The following is a 21,661-nucleotide window of genomic DNA, read 5'->3' as shown; positions in this document are numbered from 1 at the left end:
TGCAATACTATGTGCCAAGCAGATTGGCATTGCCACAGGGTTAAAAAGTTGAGTTAATATTTAAACTTTTATCCCTTTTCTTCCCTGAAAAGTGAGGTGCAAAATAACGAGAAAAAAGACTGAGTTTTTAAACAAACAAACAAACAAACAAACAAAAATAAAACAAATAAAAAAAATACATGCCACTCTAAAAAGAGTTCTGTACTAAAATTATCTTTGAGATTCTACAGGAGCCTGTAGGTTCTGCCAAATTTCTCTCCATCTTCTAATGAGCAATAAAATAATAATAATTTGCATGTATAATCTGTCTTTTATCCAAGGGTCTTAAATGACTTTGCAAAGCTAGTTAGGTTTTATTATCCACATTTTAGTGGTAGGAAAACAGAGGCAAACAATGTTAAGTAGCTTGCCCAGAGTCCCAGTGACCCCATGATGAAGTCAGCAATGTAAGCAGACCCTTGCTCTAACCACTAGATCACACTACATCCACAGTACATAGATTTCCTTAATTTCCCCTCTGCAGAATCTTGCAAATCTTTTCCTGCAGAGTTTCAGTTGTCTCCACCATAAATTTTATCATTGTTTCAGAGACACATGTAGTAGTAGTCAAGGGCATAAATGACAGGTTTCAGAGTAGCAGCCGTGTTAGTCTGTATCCGCAAAAAGAACAGGAGTACTTGTGGCACCTTAGAGACTAACAAATTTATTTGAGCATAAGCTTTCATGGGCTACATCCCACTTCTTCGGATGCATAGAATGGAACATATATTGAGGAGATATATATACACACATACAGAGAGCATGCACAGGTGGGAGTTGTCTTACCAACTCTGAGAGGCCAATTAAGTAAGAGAAAAAATAAATGAGTGCCCAAGTGTCACAGAGGCCTCGTGACCATGGTCCTCAAACAGCTTTCCTTACCTACTAAATGCATGTCTTGCTTGAAAGGGGACTCTTTCACCATCCCCTCCTCCCAGATAAAAATATCAGAGAGTCCTGTGTAATTTGTTATTCGGGACAGGACCTGAGATAAAGGAAGTCTGGGAACTAAACCACCAGTCAGCTGTTTAAACAGTCAGTCACAAACATGCTGTTCACCTCACACCCATCTCTTCTCCTTGTTAACAGAAAAGTTAGGGAGAAGGAAACAAAAAGACCTCCCCAAATAATTTACAACTTTCATTGGCCATTGCTGCTGAAATGCCACCTACTGGTTGCAATAGCCCCTATGCAATGAAGAGAATAACCAAGCCCACTGCCAGTCCTTTTTTCACTCTCCCCTTCCCCCCATGGTGGTGACATGAGAGAATTACAATTATAGCTTTTTATCCCAGCGTGACTCAGTTCTTCTTGGAGCCTCACCACCCATTCTTACCCTTTCCCTCACCATCACATATCCAGTGTTTGGCCACGTCACTTTTCAGCTATCACTAAATGGTAGAAAATTATCAGTAGTATCCCCATAGGTCTTAGTATTAGAGCAAGGATGTAATTACCACTGCAGAACAATGAAATACATACGCCGATACAATATCAACATCCTCTACCATATCATGAATAGATAACCATAACTCCTGCTGTCCCAGGACAGCTTAATGACTATTTGACATATCATTGTCTAATCAATCATTTTTCTCCTAGAAGCTAGTGATATTGCTATAAATTTATTGAAAGACCCTTGAAGAATGACTTCAGTTGAATTTTAGAGCAGAGGAATTACCACATTGGCTCAGACCTAAGGTCCAGCTAGTCTAGTATCCTGTCTTTGACAGTGGCTAGCATCAGATGGTTCAGAGGAAGGTGCAAGGAACCCCGGGGAGTAGGAAGATGTGGGGTAATCTGCTCCCCATGAAGATCCCCAGCAGTGAGAGATTTGTTTCAGTTAAACCAGAGGTTTCATCTCCTTTCCAAAGTCCTCTTTGTTAGTGTTAACAAGAATAGCCAGAGTTGCTATAGTTATCCATTTAAACACCCAGTTCTCTTTGAATCTTGCTAAACTCATGTCCTTAATGATACCCTGTGATAATGAGTTCCACAGTCTAACTTCTCATTGTGGGAAAAAATATTTCCTTTGGTAGGGTGACCAGATGTCCTGCTTTTATAGGGAAAGTCCCGATTTTTGGGTCTTTTTCTTATATAGGCTCCTATTACTCCCCACCCCCTGTCCCGATTTTTCACACTTGCTGTCTGGTCACCCTATTCCTTTGGTCAGTTTTAAAATTTGCTACCTTTCAGTTTCATTAAATGTCCTTCCTGTTTCATAAACACTAGAACAAGAACAGACGCTCCTGATCTACCTTCTCTGTACCTGTCATGATTTTATATACTTTTCTCACGTTGCCTCTTAGGGTAGGTCTCCGCTTATGGCCGCATATAGAGTACAGACACTGCATGCCCAGCCAGCCTGGATATGAATAGCCGTGTAGATGGTGAGGTACTATTTAGACGAGTAAAGTGAAGACACACCAGAGCCCTAGGGTATGTACTCTACATGGTTCTCTACAAGCCCAAGCAATGCCTCTCACATGTACACTGCTATTTTAGTAGCGTAGCGTCCCACGGGCTCCCCTTTGCTGGAGACTCTCCCCACCACTGCAAAAGACTCCAACAGTGAGGAGAGGCTCTGGGCAGCTCCCCCCCAACCAGAGCCTTTCACTGCCAATCGTACCTACACACCTCAGTGCAGACACAGCCTGCCTTTCATTGTGGCATATAGCTACATATACCTACACGCCACCACAAATGTAGACAGGGCTTTACTCATTTCCTTTTTAAGGTAAACAATACCTGTCTCTTCATAAGGAGCCAGGGTTTTAGAATTTGGCTCCTTAGTCATATGTTTTTAATCAAATAGTTTATTATTTTAAAAAGAGTAACAAGGTGAAGAAATGGAATACAACATACATTACTCTGCTTGTAAGCTCTTTGGGGCAGGGACAGTCTTGTTGTTCTCTATATGTGCAGGGCCTACCACAATGGAGACCAGTACCTGATTGCATTGCAGTAGCACCTAGAGGTGCCAAATATTTAATAAATTATAAGACATAGCCACATTCATCATATTCTTAAGAGACTAAATGGAATAAAGCATGGTTTTCTCCTTTTTGGAACTTGTAACAGATAATTTGTACTGTTGTTTTAAAGCTTTGCTAGGGTGACCAGACAGCAAATTTGAAAAATCGGGACAGGGATGGGGGTGGAGGATAATAGGAGCCTATATAAGAAAAAGACCCCAAAATTGGGACTGCCAGTATAAAATCGGACATCTGGTCACCCTAAGCTTTGGTATCTGTTTCTGGAAGTGGGGAGGAGTCAGTTTTCAAATACTTGTGAGACAAACTTTAGCTCTTGCTAAACTCTGAAGGTGAATTTGTTTCCTTTTACTTTTCAAATTTTCTCAATAGCTAAAGAAACCTACAGAACCATTTTAGAGTTATGCGTCTGTGAAAAATGTACATGATTCTGGTTTTGTTTTTGTTTTTTAAAAAAAGCATTCTCAATCATTGTAATTATTCCTTGAGAATGCTTTAAAAAAAATCCACAAAAACAAAAAACCAAAACAAAACAAATAAAAAAAACACTGACATTTTTCACAGCTACAAAAAACTCTATAGCAGCTCCAGAGCTTTCTGTGAAACTTAACAAAAAAATTGCCTTTCAGATGAGAACTGTAAAAATAGATCAAAAACCAATTAACTGGCCCACATAGCAAGAGACAGGTGTGCTTTCCATTGGATATTTATGCTGTATAAAGATAAGATTTTATGACTTTTACACAATTTTGAGAGGAATATAACTATCACAGGTTCTCTTTTCCATGTACCTCAATCCCACATCCATTCAAACCCCTATCCACTCATGATGAAGGTTGAAACTTTTAATTTGGACAAGCCAGAGAAGATGCACTGTTGTAGTGTAAACCTGGGTGTCTATTAAAAGGAGTGGACCTGTGGACGCCAAGTCTACAATTCAAATATTCTCCTGCTTCTCCCAGCTAAGGAGGCCTCAGAAATCTACTTACAATGGATGAACCATGGTAACTTGTCTTCCAGAGGTATACCAGAAATAAACTCTCATAAAAAGTGCAGTCAAAGAGGATATTGGATACACCAAAGCTGATGAAATTGCTCTAATTTTACATCAATGTAAATGAGAGCCAAGTCTGGCACAAAGTGGTACACTGTTTACAAAGGCAAAATGAAATGGAGCAAGTATGAAAATATAAATGGTTTATACAGAATATTCTTCACTGAAGCCAGCTAAAACTTCTTAGTCTTTGTGGCAGAAAGCATAATTACAAATGGAGAGGTCAAGACAGACCTTATTCAAACTTTCCACCCACTGTTAGTATTTGTATTATAGTGCTGCCAAGAAATTACACATGAGATGGGTCCCCATTGTGCTAGGCACTGTACAAACACAGGGTGTTAACTGAACAGAGAAGACAGACAAATGGTGGGAGTGGAGAAAGGACTTAAATGTCTTTTCCAAAGTCAGCCAGTGACAGAGCCACAAAAGAAGCCAGGTCTCCTAACTCCCAGTCTAGTGCCCTCTCCTCTAGAGGCCATGCTGCCTCCCATTACCTGAGTGCATCTACAACTCCGAGTAGATGGCATATGGATACTAGCAGGATAGCTTGGCTTTTAAGATTGACTCCCTCACTCCACTAACACCATCCCTTCTGTGGAAAGCTCCAGGCCATTTCAGCCAGGTGGCATTGGCCTTCTGCTTTAACTTAAAAATTACCTAATTCTGGGATCCATCCTATTAGATTGTTTTAATTAGATTCAAAAGCAGTTTCTCCACCCTATTGGGAGTCAAGCAACCCCCTTTATTTCTGGACTGCAAATGTAACGGTTCTGACCTTGAGATAACGAACATCCATTCTTATCACTAATAGAATTCAAATAGCTTACTTCAATTATTAGTTGCACTTTAAAAGAAAATGAAAAAGCGTCTCTCAAGGTTTCCGAGAACTACCTTATAAAACAGTGTTGTTCACTTTATTTTGCATGGTGGGAATATAATGCAGTGCTAGTTTTCAGGATGCAGTTTTGCTTCTGCAGCAAAGCTTGCTGAATCTCTCCCAATCTTGTGCATAAACACAGTTCCTTTCATCCTCACCCACAACAACTTCACATTTAACAACAAACACTTTGTCAAAACCATAGGAACAGCCCTGGGTACTAGCATGGCTCCCCAATATGCCAACCTCTTCAGAGGCCACCTCGAAGAATTTCTTGAAAAATGCACCATGAAACTAACAATATGAGATACTTGAGATACATCAATGATTTTTTCATTCTCTGGGCAGACAATCTAAATTCCTTAGATTTCCATCACAACAACCAACACACATCCAAACACACACACACACTCTCTCTCTCTGGCACTCTGCCCATCAGCATCAACTTCCTTGACACCATCATTAGCTTAAACAATGGAATACCACAAACAACTACACAATCTGTGCAAGAAACCCACAGATCACCACACTTACCTCCACATATCCACCAGCCACAAAATAATAATAATAATTAAAAAAAAAGGGTCATCTGCTCTGAAGAGAAAGTCTAGGATAAACATATATACACACTGAAAACCTCCTTCACTAAACAAGGACACTCGACCAGAAAAGTAGATCACGTCATGGAAAGGGCCATCCAAATACTGCAGGAAAACCGGCTTCAAAACAGGAAAAAAAAAAAAATCTGTGCAGACTCCTAGTTGTCACCTACCACCCCACACTGGAACCCATATGGGGCATCATCAAAGAGTTACAATCCATATTTGATTATGAGCATCACATGCTGAAAAATCTTTCCCAAACCCACTCCTCTGGCCTTCAAACAACTCCCCACAACCTCTACAAGCTCATTAGAAGCAAAGCTCCCCCAGACAAGGACGCATCTACTCAAAGGGTACGTCTATACTTACCTCTGGGTTTGGCGGTAAGCAATCGATCTTCTGGGATTGATTTATCGTGTCTTGTCTAGACGTGATAAATCGATCCCGGAAGTGCTCGCCGTAGACGCCGGTACTCCTGCTCTGCGAGAGGAGTACGCGGCATCAACGGGGGAGTCTGCCTGCCATGTGTGGACCCGCGGTAAGTACCTTGTAGTTCGAACTAAGGTACTTTGACTTCAGCTACGTTATTCACGTAGCTGAAATTGCATATCTTAGTTCGAACTGGGGGGTTAGTGTGAACCAGCCCAAAGCAGCACCAGACCCTGCCAGTACAACATTATGCAAAACCTGCAGACATATTTCCAATGCTATGATGATCAATACCCCTCAAACATACCTTTGAAGATCCATGGGTCCTACAGATGTTTATCACAACATGTGGTGTGCTTCATCCGGCGCATCAAACACCCCAACAACTATGTGGGTGAAACTGAACAATCACTATGCTCTTGATTTATCATTTTTCTGTGAGAGTTCAAAAGACAAAAAACCACCCTATCATCCATTGGAGAATGCTTTTCACAAAGCTAGCACTCCCATATTTGCTCTTTCAATACTCAAAAGAAACCCGTGAAACACCTTCAAAAGGCAAGCTTGGGAATTTAAATTCCTAACTCTGCTAGACACCAAAAAAAACCCCCATGGATTTAACAGGGACACTGTTTTTATGGCTCATTACAACAATTTTTAACATATCACACTGCCTGCTACCCTTATTGCCAACTTCAAACTCTTTATGTATAATTATCTACACCCCGCCCCGCAATTGCCCATTTCATTTCAAGTGACTGCCTCCAACACGCATTACCCTTTCTGCTTAACAATCGGTCCCAACGTGTATTTAGCTCAGACACTCTGCTTCCTTCCCCACACTGGAAGAAGAGCCCTGTATAGTGCAAAAGTTTGTACCTTTCACCAACAAAAGTGAGACCCATAAAAAGATATTACCTCACCTACCCTGTTTTTCCCATATCCTGGGACCCAACATGGCTACAACAATAATGCAAGCAATTCCCAAAGACAGAAAGCACTTATGTTATATAAAGAACAAGACAGATTGCTCCAAGCCTCCAAAGCTTTTAGGAAATGAAGGAAATAATTCTCTTATGACAAATCGCCAGGCGCAGAACTAGAAAGGCATAGGAAGGTTATGTTTACTGTATGCATGAGAGGACTTTGTAGGCTTTTAAATAAGAGCTTGACTCCAAAAGGTGCTGAACACCCTCGGCTACCGTTGACTTTGGTTGAAGTCTCTGGCTCCGGTCCCAAATAACTCCCAATTGTGCTGTAAAATGTAGGTGATTGACATTTAGGGCTCCCTAGCCTTAGATACTCCAGGTATTTAGGCACCTAACTCCCATGTAAATCAATGGGAGTTAGGCACCTAAATACCTTGAGGAAACTAGGCCAAAAAGCCTCCACATGAGGTTTTCCCTCTGACAACCATGAACATCAGGAACCAGAGAGAGTTCCAGCTTATTGTACAAGCAGTGAGTGACTTGCTTTCTCAAATACAGCTGCTTTCCTCGTTAGAAAACTAAAAATAGTTCTGCTTCTAGCAAGCTGGTTTCCTTTTAAGCTTTCTGCCATATCCATTTGTATATTTCATTCAGGGTTTCTGCATGTATACGCCACGGCAATTCTATTTCAGACTTTAAATACATTCAAGAAATTATTCATTTCCCTCCCCCATATTCACTCCAGATGTCCTGAACTGTCCAAAACTGTTTCATAATAGTAGAGCTCGCATTAATATTTTGGCATGCATACCATTCCCATCTGCTTTAATATTTTCAGGAAAAATAAACTTTTTCCAAATTGTTAGCAAATAGTGACAATTAGTTTAGGTTTTTAAATATACAAGACTGGGGCTGATGTTCTTCTGGTGCTTCGTGCAACGAGAGCCAAGATGCTGGAGTGAGAGTGCTGAAGAGCGATGTCCTGTTTCCGTATACTTCATAGAGCAAAGAGCAATGGCAGGGGGCAAGCTTCCCCATAATGCTCTGTCAGTGTGCTCTAATCCTGAAACGGGTAACCGAGAGTCTACAGCCCAGTCAGCCCCGGGCCTCTATGCTCAGGCTGACAACAAGGGTGTCAGTTGTAAGGAGAGGGATGTTTTATGAGGTGGACAATTGTAGTCTGGGAAGTAGGCTGAGATCACCAACTCATCCAACCTAAGGTACTGAAAAGCCATTAGAGTAAGGCCTTCGTCACTCTTGACGTGGTCAAGCTTCAGAATTAGCAACAGAAAGGCTCTGCAGACCAAATCCGTCTTGCCTTGCTCTTGTGAAAATTCCCACTGTCTTCAAAGGGATACTCTTGCAGACTCACAGGTGGTCTATCCTGCTGCTCTCATAGAAGTTAATGGGAGTTCTCCACACTTAGAAATTCCCACTGATTTCAAAGGGAACCATACTGGGGATCTGGATACACATTCAACTCACTACAGAGGGCCAGCACAAAGCCTTTATAGCACTTAAGTTTGAGGGCTTATGTGGGACTTAAGTGAAGCAAAGATCTAAAACTGGCCCTGTCTCCAGGGGTGAATTCTATCCAATGTCATTAGGTCAAGCAGGATTTGGCCCTTTGTCTCATTCCCTTTCCTTTGAACCATCCAGTCCTTACCTCATCATCAATCACAGTATTGTATGTTTGTAGATAGGAAGCCAGTTCAATTAAAAGAAAAAAAGTGTTACCGAAAGTTCAAACCTGAAACATTTTTGGAGGCTCCAAAGTTTGTTCTAGAATTGTGGTGCACCTCTGCACTTCCTGGGGGTGTAAATATGAAACACACACTGTGAAAGGCTTTTTTTTTTTTTTTTTTTTTAAGTATTTCTAACCTGGCTGAAGCTGGGACAAACTGGAAATTTCATAAACAAGCTGGTAAAATGGGAGATTCACAGACAGGAGACCTTTAGGGTATGTCTACACTGCAATTAAACACCTGCGGCTGGCCAGTGTCAACTGACTCGGGCTTGCAGGGCTCAGGCTGAGGGAGTGTAAAATGGCACTGGTAGATGTTCGGGCTCAGGCTGAAGCCCGAGTTCTGGGAGCCTTCCTCCTCAAAGGGTCTCAGAGCCTGGGCTTCAGCCCAAGCCCAAATGTCTACACCAACTTTATAGCCCACAGCTGGAGCCCAAGTCAGTGACACAGGCCAGTCACAGGCATTTAATTGCAGTGTAGACATACACAGATAAACATCAAAGGGGATCTGAACTTCTGAACTGTTAGAGGGGATTATTCCTAGCCTCACTTTTCAAGTAGTGCAGAGGTGTTATCTGGTGAATTTTAACTAGTACAACTTTTCTACTATAGGCAGGCTGAAACTTTCCTGTGCTGGTGAAGGTAATTAAATGAGAGTAGCAGTTCTTGTTCTCTATGCTCAGAGCTGCTAAATACTTCCTGAGAGGTGCAGTGTATTCACAAATCCTATGTCTTTCCATGGGAGTTGAGGGCACTCAACACCTCCCAGATTCAGGTCATATGTTCTTTATGAATGTTCTATGACACATAGTCCTGGATGGTTTCTATGTTACTAAATCATGTAGGTTTCAACTTTTCTTAAATAAAAAATAGTAACCCACAAGAAGGCCAATGTAAATAAGTTCATCTAGCCAAATCCTGCTCCGAGTTATGTTGGTGTACTCCCACTGCAACTCCAACCAAGAACAGAATTTGGTTCACTGTGGGAGTTTCCCCCTTCTAAATGGCACATTTTGCAACTCTGTTTTATTTTCTGGTTCAACATTAAAGTTATCAAACTTATTAACTTCTTCAGCTAACTTATCAATACTAAATGCAAATGTTTCCTGCACCTATTAATACAGTTTATTAACAATTAACAGTTTTGAAGATTTGGATGAGTTAAAACAGCAGCAGCATCCATGTGGGACTAATCTTCCCTGGACAACTCTTATGGTTTGAATTAATAAATTCTTTCCATAGGAAATATCTGTGGAAGGTCTCCAACACATCCAGAAGTCAGTCCTTTTATTTTGCTCAGTTACTGGGAGCTCTTAATACTTCTACATTTTTTCTCATTTTATATTTTTTAAGATATATGAATTTTAGATTTTTTGTTCATGTGAGACATGCTAATTTTGGATGATCTGTGATAAGTATGATTTTTTGAATAACTGCAATAACAATTATTAGTATTAGCATAAACCTATTAAAAACCCATCTCCCTTCCTTGTAAATGGATGTCTTATTTCAGCATCTGGTATGCAAGGTAAGGATGTTTCACAATGTACTACGTTTTTTTAATGTGCTTTCTGGAGTACAATTCAGGCTATGAAAAACAGCAGATTTTGTTGTTTGGCTACTTGGCCAGTTCATGATCTTCTGGCTTCAGGAGTAATAACTTCATGAAACCTTGCAGAAGTGCTCTGTCTGTACAGGTGAGGATGAGGACAGTGAAAGAGCAGGAATGAACCACCATTAGGGCTTCTTAGAATGAGGGTTTGAGACTCATGATTCAATAAGGCAGTGGTTCCAAACGGTGGGGCTCACCCCCTATGGGGGGCATGGAAGAACGTTTGGGAGGATATGGGGAGGGGAGTCAGCCCCCAATAGGGTAGGGAGGGAGCGCCACCCACCCTAGCCCTGCCACCAGCCCCAGCTGTGCCTCCACTCCTGGGCACAGTCCCAGCCGCAGCTCTGGCCCTGGACTGTGGCCCCCACTCCGGGCAGGGCACAGGACGGGTAAAGAGGGCATGACCAAAAAAGTTTGGGGACCCCTGCAGTAAAGGTGTAGTAGATGAGCAGATAGGGTACTGCTGGCTAGCGGCATGGCAAGAATACTGCACCAAGCATACGTCATGAGACATTGTGCAGCCAGAGTGAAAGCGCTTTCTTACATCCCAGGGACATATTTCCAGGCCAGCGGCTAACTCTCATGGTTGCCCCACCTCTCACTTTTTCCCTACGTGCAGTTCTTGAGTGAGTTACTACACCTGGCTGGCAGTAGGAGCCTCTGAAATTCTGAATACAGCTACTACCTACTACATCACTAGCATTCAGATGTTCTTTAAGCACCCATGCCCTGGTTTTGATTTCCCTTCACCTCCCATCCTGCCCATTTCCCACCTCTTTCCCATGCCCTAGTGCAAGTTCAGAGGTTTGTTCATAGGTACATTCATGTATTTATTTCTCCACAGTATGATGAAGCTTCTATGCATTAGTGCTAAGCAAATAGTGAGAACACTAGTGTTTTGGCCCTCTGCACTTGTATTCCAGGAGCACTCAGCACACTGCTGAATTGAGCCCTATAAAAATACCTGCTTTGGGTATGCTCAGAAGCCAGCAAACATAATAGATGTCCCCCCAAGAGATTAGTAATAGATAAAGTCATCAAATGATAACATCTTGATGTGATCCAAGAATTTGGATACTTAGAAAAAAAATACAGCTCGAATTCTTTATCATCATCATAGACTTAGGCCTGGGCTACACACAGATTTCGTACTAGCACAACTATTTTGGTTAGGGGTGTGATTTTTTTTAAAACCAAATAGGTATACCAGTACAAACCCCCATGTAGATGCAGTTGTACTGTTATAAAGATGCCTTATGGACCAGTGTAACTTATTCCCCTTCCTGTATGGGAATAAGTTATATGCATAGAAACACTTTTATACCAATATAGGGGCATCCACACTAAGGTAGTGTTAAAGTGGTGCAACGTCCTAGCATAGACAATGCCTTAGTTAAGAGGGGTGGTAGGAAAGCGATATGCAAGGATGGCAAATAAAAGCCTGGTGCCTTTCTCCCAAAATCCATAGGGTAGGAGCCCTAATTTTAACTCACAAAAGTAAAATAACGTAGAGCCCTAGTGTAAGAAGCAGCATCTATTGCTTAATTCACTGACTCAATACTTTGAATTGAAAATGCTCAGCAGGCCGAGTTAGCCATTGACACAATGTCCATAGCTTTGGTTTCAGAGGTGAGAGGAAAATATTAAAGATGATCTTCCACTAAATTTGCCAGTTTGTGAACATGCAAGAGAAAACACACTTCATTTGACTATGCCCTGATAGTTGCGGATCAGTCGAAGCAGAAAGCAGGTATGACTGAGTGTTCTCATTTAAGTCTTAGCCATTACCTCATGCTTCATCCCTTCTGTTGATAGCAACCTTGTCACACGGCCAAACACCCAACAAGCATAAACAAGGTTGATCACTCTGATTTTTATGGTAGAGAAATGTACATAACAAAATCCATCAATTGCCACAGAGATAAATGCCAAGACAGCAAATTACATTCTCTCTCACCCCCAACCCCCCATCCCCAACAACATCAAAAGTTATTTTGTTGAGATGTCTGCAACCCTAAAATAGGTTAGTTTGGCTTTTGAGTTATGGCTTACTGAGATGTCTACACAAGATTACAGTTATGAGTTATTTTAGATTGTTAATGGATTTTCCTGTTTGACTTTCAGATTGATCTAATCAACCAATATTGTAAGTTATGATTCTCATATTGCTAGATACTTAGTAGCTTTTTGGTTCTCAGGCAAAAGAATCTAGTATGAAATAGTGTACATATGTATTAGATTGATTATGTGAAAACGATCTGTCTTTTTATCGTTCATGTGGTGAATATGTTTGTCTTGTGAAAGTTAAGAGTTTTATTTTTTGCCTCTGTCTTGGATTTACTTCTTATACGCCTGCCAAAAGGCAATTTAAGACATAGTTTACTGAATTGTTTTAACTTAGTATGTTATTGCTCTCTTAGTAAGCATTGTAGAATTATTGCTGGTACAGTAATTCCTACAGGTCTCAATCCTCCAACCCTTACTTATAGGAGTAACCCTTATCTAATGCACGGACTTTAAATTCCTTGCTATATGTTCCAATAAAGTGACTACTCTAATGAATAGTGGCCTGGTTAAGTATACTGAACTTATTATTATTAAAACAAACCTAATAACTCCAATCTTATACTTTGTAATTAATTCCCATCCTCTTGAAGTGTATGGCTCTTGATCAAACTTGTGCACTATAAATAAAAGAGGAGCCGAGGTGGCGGGGCAGGTTGGCTGCCTCAAGTATGATCCCATCTGAACCCTCAGCATATACTAGGGTGGCTAGTCAACACGGCTACTCTGTTTTTAGCACGCTCTCTCATTCAGAGTTAGCACTGGTATGTCTGCTTGAGCTGGGAATCACACCGCCAATTGTAGTGTAGACATACCCATAGTGTGTTAGAATTGATCAGATAACGCTGTAGGAGCAATACCACTGCAAAGTTAAGAGGCAGCCCCTGAAATGATTGTAGCTAATAATATAAATAATACAGAATGAATGTTAATACAAGCCTTTCATCTATGGAACTAGGCAATGGGAGTTTCACATGCAGCACTTAGAGCACATGTGTCAAACTCAAGGCCCGCGGGCCACATCCGGCCCGCCATACAATTATATCCGGCCCGCGAAATCGTTTTATATATCTGTTTTTAATGGCCCTGTGATATGACGCCCCAATAACACACACTACAAATCCCATGATGCAGTGCAATTGCCGCCAACGGCAAGCCGCGGTTCAAGTTCGCGGTCTGTTGATGTATACAACGCTAATATCAAATCAAAGCTAGACCCCAACAATGGCCAAGAGAAAAATTGATTCTGAAAACAGAGGCTTTCAAAGCCGGTGGGAGAATGAGTATATGTTTACTGAAATTGCAGGTAAACCAGTGTGTCTCCTTTGCGGGAGTAATATCGCTGTAATGAAGGAGTATAACCTAAGACGGCACTACGAGACGAAACATGAGAACAAATTCAAAAACCTGAGCGCAGGACAGAAGCTACAAAAGGTAGAGGAGTTGAAGAAGAATTTGACATCCCAGCAGACGTTTTTCACCAAAGCAAAATCACAAAGTGAAGCTGCTGTGAAAGCAAGTTTCATTGTGGCCGAAGAGATCGCCAAATCAGGATGGCCGTTTACCGAGGGGGAATTCGTAAAGAATTGTATGATGAAAGTGTGCGACGTCCTTTGTCCAGATAAAACGCGAGCGTTTGCAAATGTAAGCCTCAGCAGAAACACTGTTGCTAATCGGGTTTGTGAGATGGCGACTGATTTGAAAACACAGTTGACTGAAAGAGCAAAAGATTTTGTTGCATACTCCCTTGCCGTGGATGAAACTACTGACGCGACTGACACTGCACAGCTGGCGATATTTATCCGTGGTGTGGATTCCAATTTGTGCGTAACAGAGGAAATACTGGACATTAAATCGATGCACGGGACAACGAAAGGAGAAGACATCTTTGGAAATGTATTTCAAAGTGTAACCGACATGAAACTGCCGTGGGAAAAACTCGTTGGACTTACAACAGATGGCGCACCTGCTATGTGTGGTGAAAAAAATGGACTGGTGGGAAGGATGCGCTCAAAGATGCGGGAGGAGAACTGTGCCGGTGAGTTGACAGTGTATCACTGCATCATACACCAGGAATCGCTGAGTGCTAAAGTCCTAAAAATGGATCATGTGATGAACACTGTAACAGAAACCGTCAACTTTATCAGAGCCCACGGTTTAAATCACCGCCAATTCCAGTCTTTTCTGCGGGAAATAGATAGCGAGTTTGGCGATATGCCATATCATACGGAGGTCCGGTGGCTAAGTCGGGGAAAAGTTCTCAAAAGACACTTTGAGCTGCGAGAGGAAATCTGCCAGTTCATGGACAGTAAGGGGAAAGACTGCACAGTTCTGCGGGATGAAAAGTGGAAATGTGAGTTGGCGTTCCTGGCTGACATAACGTCGCATCTTAGCGCTTTAAACCTTCAACTCCAGGGACGGGAGCACATAATAACCGATATGCATGATGCAGTGAAGGCATTTCAAGTGAAGCTGCGCTTATGGGAGACACAAATGCACCAATGCAACTTGTCTCACTTTCCCTGTTGCCAAGTAATACGGAACCAAGAAAGTGCCACAGTTTTCCCAAATGCCACCTTTGCTGAAAAACTCAGCGCGCTGCGCACTGAGTTCGCACGGCGCTTCAGTGACTTTGAGGCACAGAAAAGTAACTTCGAGCTGCTTCGCAACCCATTTGCAGTCGATGTGGAAACCGCACCTGTAGAAATGCAGATGGAGCTGATAGAACTGCAATGTAACGGGACACTGAAGGCAAAGTACGACACTGCGGGGCCAGCACAGTTCACTCGCTTCATTCCTGAAGCGATGCCGCAGCTCCGCCAACATGCGGCTCGAATCCTGTCCATGTTTGGCAGCACATATCTGTGCGAGCAGCTGTTCTCTGTGATGAAAATTAACAAAACGTCACACAGGAGTCGCCTCACTGATGAACACCTGCAATCGATCCTGAGAATCTTCACAACACAGAACCTAACCCCAAACATAAACGAACTTGTTGCAAAGAAAAGACTCCAAGTATCAGGCTCTGACTAAATAGGACAAGAAAATGGAATGTTATGATTTGTTATGATTATACTTTTGCTTTAAATTCAATTTTTTATTTATATTTTCAGATTTTTTAATATTCCAGCATGTACAGATTTTGAATGTATTGTATTGACAGGATATTTTTTTATGAAGAGCAAAATATTTTAAGTTGAAATGTATTTATTTTGGAATGATATCCTGTATTTTGGTTCATATTAATGGTTAAAAAAACATAAATATTTAGTCTGTTAAATAAATGGTTATACTGTTCGGCCCGCGAGTTTTGAGTTTTGGCCCCCTGTGCAATTGAGTTTGACACCCCTGACTTAGAGGATCAGGCTCAATTTGAAACAGATGATTCATATGGTACTGTAGATTTAAACAAACAGTACACATATCCTCACTTTTAATGAGAAAAGTATTCAAAACTTTGGTAGCAATGTGTATACCTTGCAATATGTAAAAAACTACCCATGCCACAAAAAGGAAAGCCTGGCTTTGAGCTTGTATGAGGTGCAACACTACACATTCCATAATCTGAGTCTTTGTGAAGTGCAATATACTACTAGAGGAATTGGTATCAGCTTTCAGAGATGGAATTTCCAAATGGTTTATTTGACTTAACAGCTTTGTACTTGAACGGACCCCAGATGAAGGGACAATGCTATTTTGATGTGGTTTTATTGGTAGCACCCACAGAAAAGCAAGCTCTCCTTCTGCTCATACAGTATTTACTGTAATTTTATCTGTATTAGTAATTCAGATCTCCTTTGTGCCAGAAAGCTACCTCTGTTCTACAATTATGCCCATATTAGATACCATTAATAAAAACACATTTCACTGGTAAGGTCCTGTTGTATAAAAGGATTACAGTGCGTATTGTGGGACTTATAAGCAAAGTTCACTTCTAAACATGGGGAAGAGCATTGCTGAATCTCATCCATAGATAATTGCTTTTGTGCAGCACAACAATCCCAGGAACATGTAAAGAAATAGAAAAAATTGTGTACAGGAAACTGGAAAACATAGAAGCTGTTTTTTCTGTGCTTTCTTAGTACACAAATGTTTATGTTCACCAAAAACAGCTGTCATTGTGGACTGCTCCTGCCAATAATGCTAAGTGGGCTGGCCAGTGTGAGCGATAAAGACTGAGAGTAAGGGTCCATTTATACTACACATTCCACTACATCATGGAAGCTGGTTACCACATGATTCTAATGTGCAGCATAGACTAGACCTCATGCTGTTTCATAATTAGACTAAAGTCCTGGACATGACCAGTCCAGTCACCACTACAAATTGGAACAATGCTGTGACTGGGTGAGTGGACAACTGTGTTGTAATCAGATTTGCTGGCACGGTTGCATTATTAGTGTGGACAAGCCCTGTTAATCAAAATCTATCTCCCAAATGATCTTATCACTCTAGATAAGCTAGCCAGAGACTGTGATCCTCATGGTGTTGCTCAGACATTCCCTGTGCAATTGTTCAGAGCAGGTGACTGTTCTGGGGGCGAGGGCTTTTGCGGGGAGGGGTCTTGGTCAAGAACATCAGTACATTCCCCTATTGCCTCATCAATTAATGGGCCAATCACACTCCTAGCAGCACAGCTGAAAGGAAAGCAGCCTCTCCTGAGTTCTTCACTGGGCCCCAACACATGGTCAGACCAGCCCTACAACTTGTTGCTACTGATCCGCTAAATACGAAGTGGTTTCCCTGATGTCTAAGTCAGAATTCTTTGCTAGTGGTATGTGTAATGCAACAATTAACTTCACAATAAGCATTTGACATTTATATAACTAGGGATGAGAGAAAATTTCCTTCAGAACTAGCTTTACAGCTGAATCTTCTCATTGTCTAACAAGCTTTTCATTGTTTTTCCATTTCTCTCCATGGTTGAGGAGAGAAATGGAAAAAAAAACAACCTCTATTCAGCAGTTTCCCCACTCATAATTCAAGAAAGAGAGTCATGTATTAGAATATAGATAATTAGCTGTGACTGAAAATAATAAGTTTGGCACCGCATGTTTTCCACTATTGCTCAGAGTAGCCATTTATCGTCTTGTATACTCTCCGTCAAGGCTAATTACTGCAACTGTAATTAGTAACCTGTTGAAAGAACAAAAGAGGCAACTAGCTACGCACTTAAATAAGTACATTGCTGTTTCTAATAAGATCTTGGGAGTCTCTCTTCGGAATACATTTACTTACTGCTTGTGTATTTCCATTCTGACCCTCATAAAATAACAGAAAAGGAGGGTTATCTCCTCTCAGTAGAGATGCTGCCAATCATGCCAAAGTGTGACAGTAATAAGAAATTGCAGAACGGTAGTATGTAACTGTCACTTAAATCAGCCTCTGTACTAGATGACTGGCAGATAACTAGTGTAACGCTGATTTTTTTAAAAGGGCTCCAGAGATGATCCTGGCAATTACAGGCCACTAAACCTAACTTCAGTAGCATGCAAATTGGTTGAAACCATAGTAAAGAACTGAATTATCAAATATAGATGAACATGATGTATTGGGGAAGAGTCAACACACCTTTTGCAAAGGGAAATCATGCCTCACCAATCTATTAGAATTCTTTGAGGATGTCAACAAAATGTGTTGACAAGAGTGATCTAGTGGACATAGTGTACTTGGACTTTGTTCAAGGCTTTCTGAAAGTCCCTCACCAAAGGCTCTTAAGCAAAGTAGGCAGACATGGGATAAGAGGGAAGATCCTCTCATGGGTCAATAGTGGGGTGGCCCAAAAATCTGTACTGGCACCAGTGCTGTTCAACATATTCAGAAATGATCTGGAAAAAGGGGTAAACAATAAGGTGGCAAAGTTTGTAGACTATGCAAAATTATTCAAGATAGTAAAATCTGACTGAGGCCTGGTCTACACTAGGCGTTTATGTCGAAGTTAGCGCCGTTAAATCGAATTAACCCTGCACCCGTCCACACTGCGATGCTATTTAGTTCGACATAGAGGTCTCTTTAATTCGACTTCTGTACTCCTCCCCGACGAGGGGAGTAGCGCTAAATTCGACATGGCCATGTCGAATTAGGCTAGGTGTGGATGGAAATCGACGCTAATAGCTCCGGGAGCTATCCCACAGTGCACCACTCTGTTGACGCTCTGGACAGCAGTGCGAGCTCGGATGCTCTGACCAGCCACACAGGAAAAGCCCCGGGAAAATTTGAATTTGAATTCCTTTTCCTGTCTGGCCAGTTTGAATCTCATTTCCTGTCTGGACATCGTGGCGAGCACAGCAGCACTGGCAACGATGCAGAGCTCTCCAGCAGTGATGGCCGTGCAGTCTGGGAATAGAAAGAGAGCCCCAGCATGGACTGATCGTGAAGTCTTGGATCTCATCGCTGTGTGGGGCGATGAGTCCGTGCTTTCCGAGCTGCGATCCAAAAGAAGGAATGCAAAGATCTACGAGAAGATCTCTAAAGACATGGCAGAGAGAGGATACAGCCGGGATGCAACGCAGTGCCGCGTGAAAATCAAGGAGCTGAGACAAGGCTACCAGAAGACCAAAGAGGCAAACGGACGCTCCGGATCCCATCCCCAGACATCCCGTTTCTACGAGGCACTGCATTCCATCCTCGGTGCTGCCGCCACCACTACCCCACCAGTGACCGTGGACTCTGAGGATGGGATACTGTCCACGGCCGGTTCCTCAGACATGTTAGGGGACGGGGAAGATGAGGAAGGAGATGAGGAGGGCGAGGCAGTTGGCAGCTCTCACAACGCTGATTTCCCCGACAGCCAGGATCTCTTCATCACCCTTACAGAGATCCCCTACGAAGCGTCCCCAGCCATTACCCCGGACACAGAATCTGGTGAAGGATCAGCCAGTAAGTGTTGTAAACATCTAAACATTTATTTTTAACAAAACAGGAATATTAACAATTAAAAGAATGGGTTGTTCATGATTAGTGTGCCCTAGGCGCTTAACGGTTTAGTAAGGGGCAGTGCAAGTTTTGAAAAGAAATCTAGCAATGTCCGGTTTTCAGTGATTGTCCTGCACAAGCCGCTCTACTGTGTATTCCCTGCTACTGCAGCTACAGTAAAATGCGGTCTATATGTGCGGGGATAGAGCAGTAATCCTCCTGGGACATCTCGATGAAGCTCTCCTGGAGGTAACTTGAAAGCCGTTGCATGAGGTTCTTGGGGAGAGCGGCCTTATTGGGTCCTCCGAAGTACGACACGTTGCCGCGCCACGAGATTATCAGGTACTCGGGGATCATTGCTCTGCACAGCAGGGCGGCATACGGCCCTGGTCTTTGGAGGCTTTCCCGGAGCATTCTCTCTTTGTCGCTCTCGGAGATCCTCATCAGGGTGATGTCGGCCATGGTGACCTGCTTTTAATTAGGTAGGGGAATGTTAGTGTTGGGACTGCTTTCCCGTTCCTTTACAGAACTGTCACCGCTGGTTTGCAGCCACGCGGTGGAGGCGGGAGAGGGGCAGCCGAAAGGGATCATTCCCGGGGACAGCCGCGAGGGGGTGGGACAGGGGCAGAGTTCCCGCTTGCCGGATTGCTGGCAGCAGGGACTGACATTGATTTAAATGTGAAATGAGGCCAGTGGTAATATAAAAGTTTTAAACTGCCACAAGTGTACGGCTTACCATGTCTGCCTGCAACAGAAATTCCGTTGTGCTGCCTCGCTTCTCAAATGTGCTGTTCAAGACCCCAGGCACAGAATGCGAAGGCCGAGAATTCGACCTTGTGCTGAGTGCGCATGTGAAAGGTGCTGTGCATGGTCTTGTTCACAGAGAAAGACTATGTTCTTTGTTCACAACTACATTTATCTTTCAGAGGAATTCACTCCCTTTTTCCCATTTCCACAGCCCCGTCTGCGACTGTCTCACAACCTAGCCTGGAATCACACTCCCAGAGGCTAGCGCGGATTAGGCGTAGGAAGAAGAGGACACGGGAGGACATGTTCTCTGAGCTTATGGCCTCTTCCCAAGCCCAGGCAGCACAGCAGACCCAGTGGCGGGAGAACTTGACCCGAATGCACCAAGCCAACATGGATCGGGAGGAGAGGTGGCGGCAGGAAGACCAGCAGGCGACTCAAACGCTGCTTGGACTACTGAGGGAGCAAACGGACACGCTCCGGCGCCTTGTGGATGTTCTGCAGGAACGGAGGCAGGAGGACAGAGCCCCGCTGCAGTCCATCTCTAACCGCCCTCCCCCGCCACCAAGTCCCATACCCACCTCACCCAAAGTGCAAAGAAGGAGAGGCGGCAGAGTCCCTGCTAACTCTCACTCCACCCCTGCAGAGAGCTCTAGTAGCAGAAGGCTCTCATTTCCCAAAATTTGAAAAGTTCTTTCCTTCCCGCCTGACACAAGCCCACGTCCAAGTTTCACCTCCCAATGCCATGTGTAGTTGATAATAAAAAATTCGTTTCTGTTAACTACTGTTTCAATCATGTTCTTTTGGAGGAGGAGGGGAAAGGGGGTTGGAAATTGGACAGGACAGTCTCCTTTGGCAGGGTACATAGTCGGGGGCAGGCACAGCAGCAGGGCACATACACAGTGCAGTGATGCAGTGACTAGTTGCCCCGGTTAGTCTGGGAGGTTGTTTTGATGTAATGTTGGGGGGGGTGGGTTGCTCTGTGACTTTGTGGCGGGGGAGGGCAGTTACAGATCTTAAGCGCCGGTCCTTAGACAGGATCACAGAGCCACACAGCATGGGATCTGTAACCGTCCTCCCCCTGCCACAAAGTCAAATAGACCTCCCATACACACAGTCCCGATCAGGAGGGGTGACAGGCTCCGTTGAAACAAGCATCCCACCGCAGCGGAGCCTGTCAATCCTTGAGTTTAGAAGCTGCATTCGCATCACAACACTAGACCCGCCCCGCACCACAGTCTGCGTCCCAGTTTTAAAAAATTCCCGCTAAAACAGTATTAAAGAAAACGGTGTGCTTTAACAAAGTAGAACTATTTTTATTTCGACACGTGTGTTGGAGGGGGGGTGAAGGGGGTATGTAACTGGATAGGATAGTCAACATTACCTGGGTAAAGAAACGGGGGCAGGTTTAGCTTCTCAGTACACAAACTATAAAATCACAGGTTACCCTGCTCACTCAGGAACTTTGCTTTCAAAGCCTCCCGGATGCACAGCGCTTCCCGCTGGTCTCTTCTAATCGCCCGGCTGTCTGGCTGTGAGTAATCACCAGCCAGGCTATTTTCCTCAACCTCCCACCCCGCCAGAAAGGTCTCCCCCTTGCTCTCACAGAGATTGTGGAGCACACAGCAAGCTGCTATAACAATGGGGATATTG

The 21,661-nt window shown here is 43.0% G+C and overlaps 1 protein-coding gene across 1 annotated transcript; it reads left to right on the top strand.

Moving 5' to 3' along the window:
- The first annotated feature begins 18,248 nt into the window (after positions 1 to 18,248).
- Positions 18,249 to 20,789, top strand: LOC135981651 (uncharacterized). The gene is made up of 2 exons (XM_065585032.1): positions 18,249 to 19,225; positions 20,220 to 20,789. Exons 1-2 carry the CDS (start codon positions 18,649 to 18,651, stop codon positions 20,693 to 20,695), a joined length of 1,053 nt encoding a protein of 350 aa, XP_065441104.1. The 5' UTR covers positions 18,249 to 18,648; the 3' UTR covers positions 20,696 to 20,789.
- The last annotated feature ends 872 nt before the right edge of the window (positions 20,790 to 21,661 follow it).

This window comes from Chrysemys picta, chromosome 2, assembly GCF_011386835.1.
Source record: "Chrysemys picta bellii isolate R12L10 chromosome 2, ASM1138683v2, whole genome shotgun sequence".
Lineage (NCBI taxonomy): Eukaryota > Metazoa > Chordata > Testudines > Emydidae > Chrysemys > Chrysemys picta.
This window is presented reverse-complemented; position numbering and strand designations above follow the sequence as displayed.

Excerpts from the sequence above, each read along its gene's own strand:
- LOC135981651 (XM_065585032.1), top strand. The coding sequence starts at position 18,649 with ATGCAGAGCTCTCCAGCAGTGATGGCCGTGCAGTCTGGGAATAGAAAG. Across the intron at positions 19,226-20,219 it reads ATCTGGTGAAGGATCAGCCA|CCCCGTCTGCGACTGTCTCA; the intron begins GTAAGTGTTGTA and ends CCATTTCCACAG.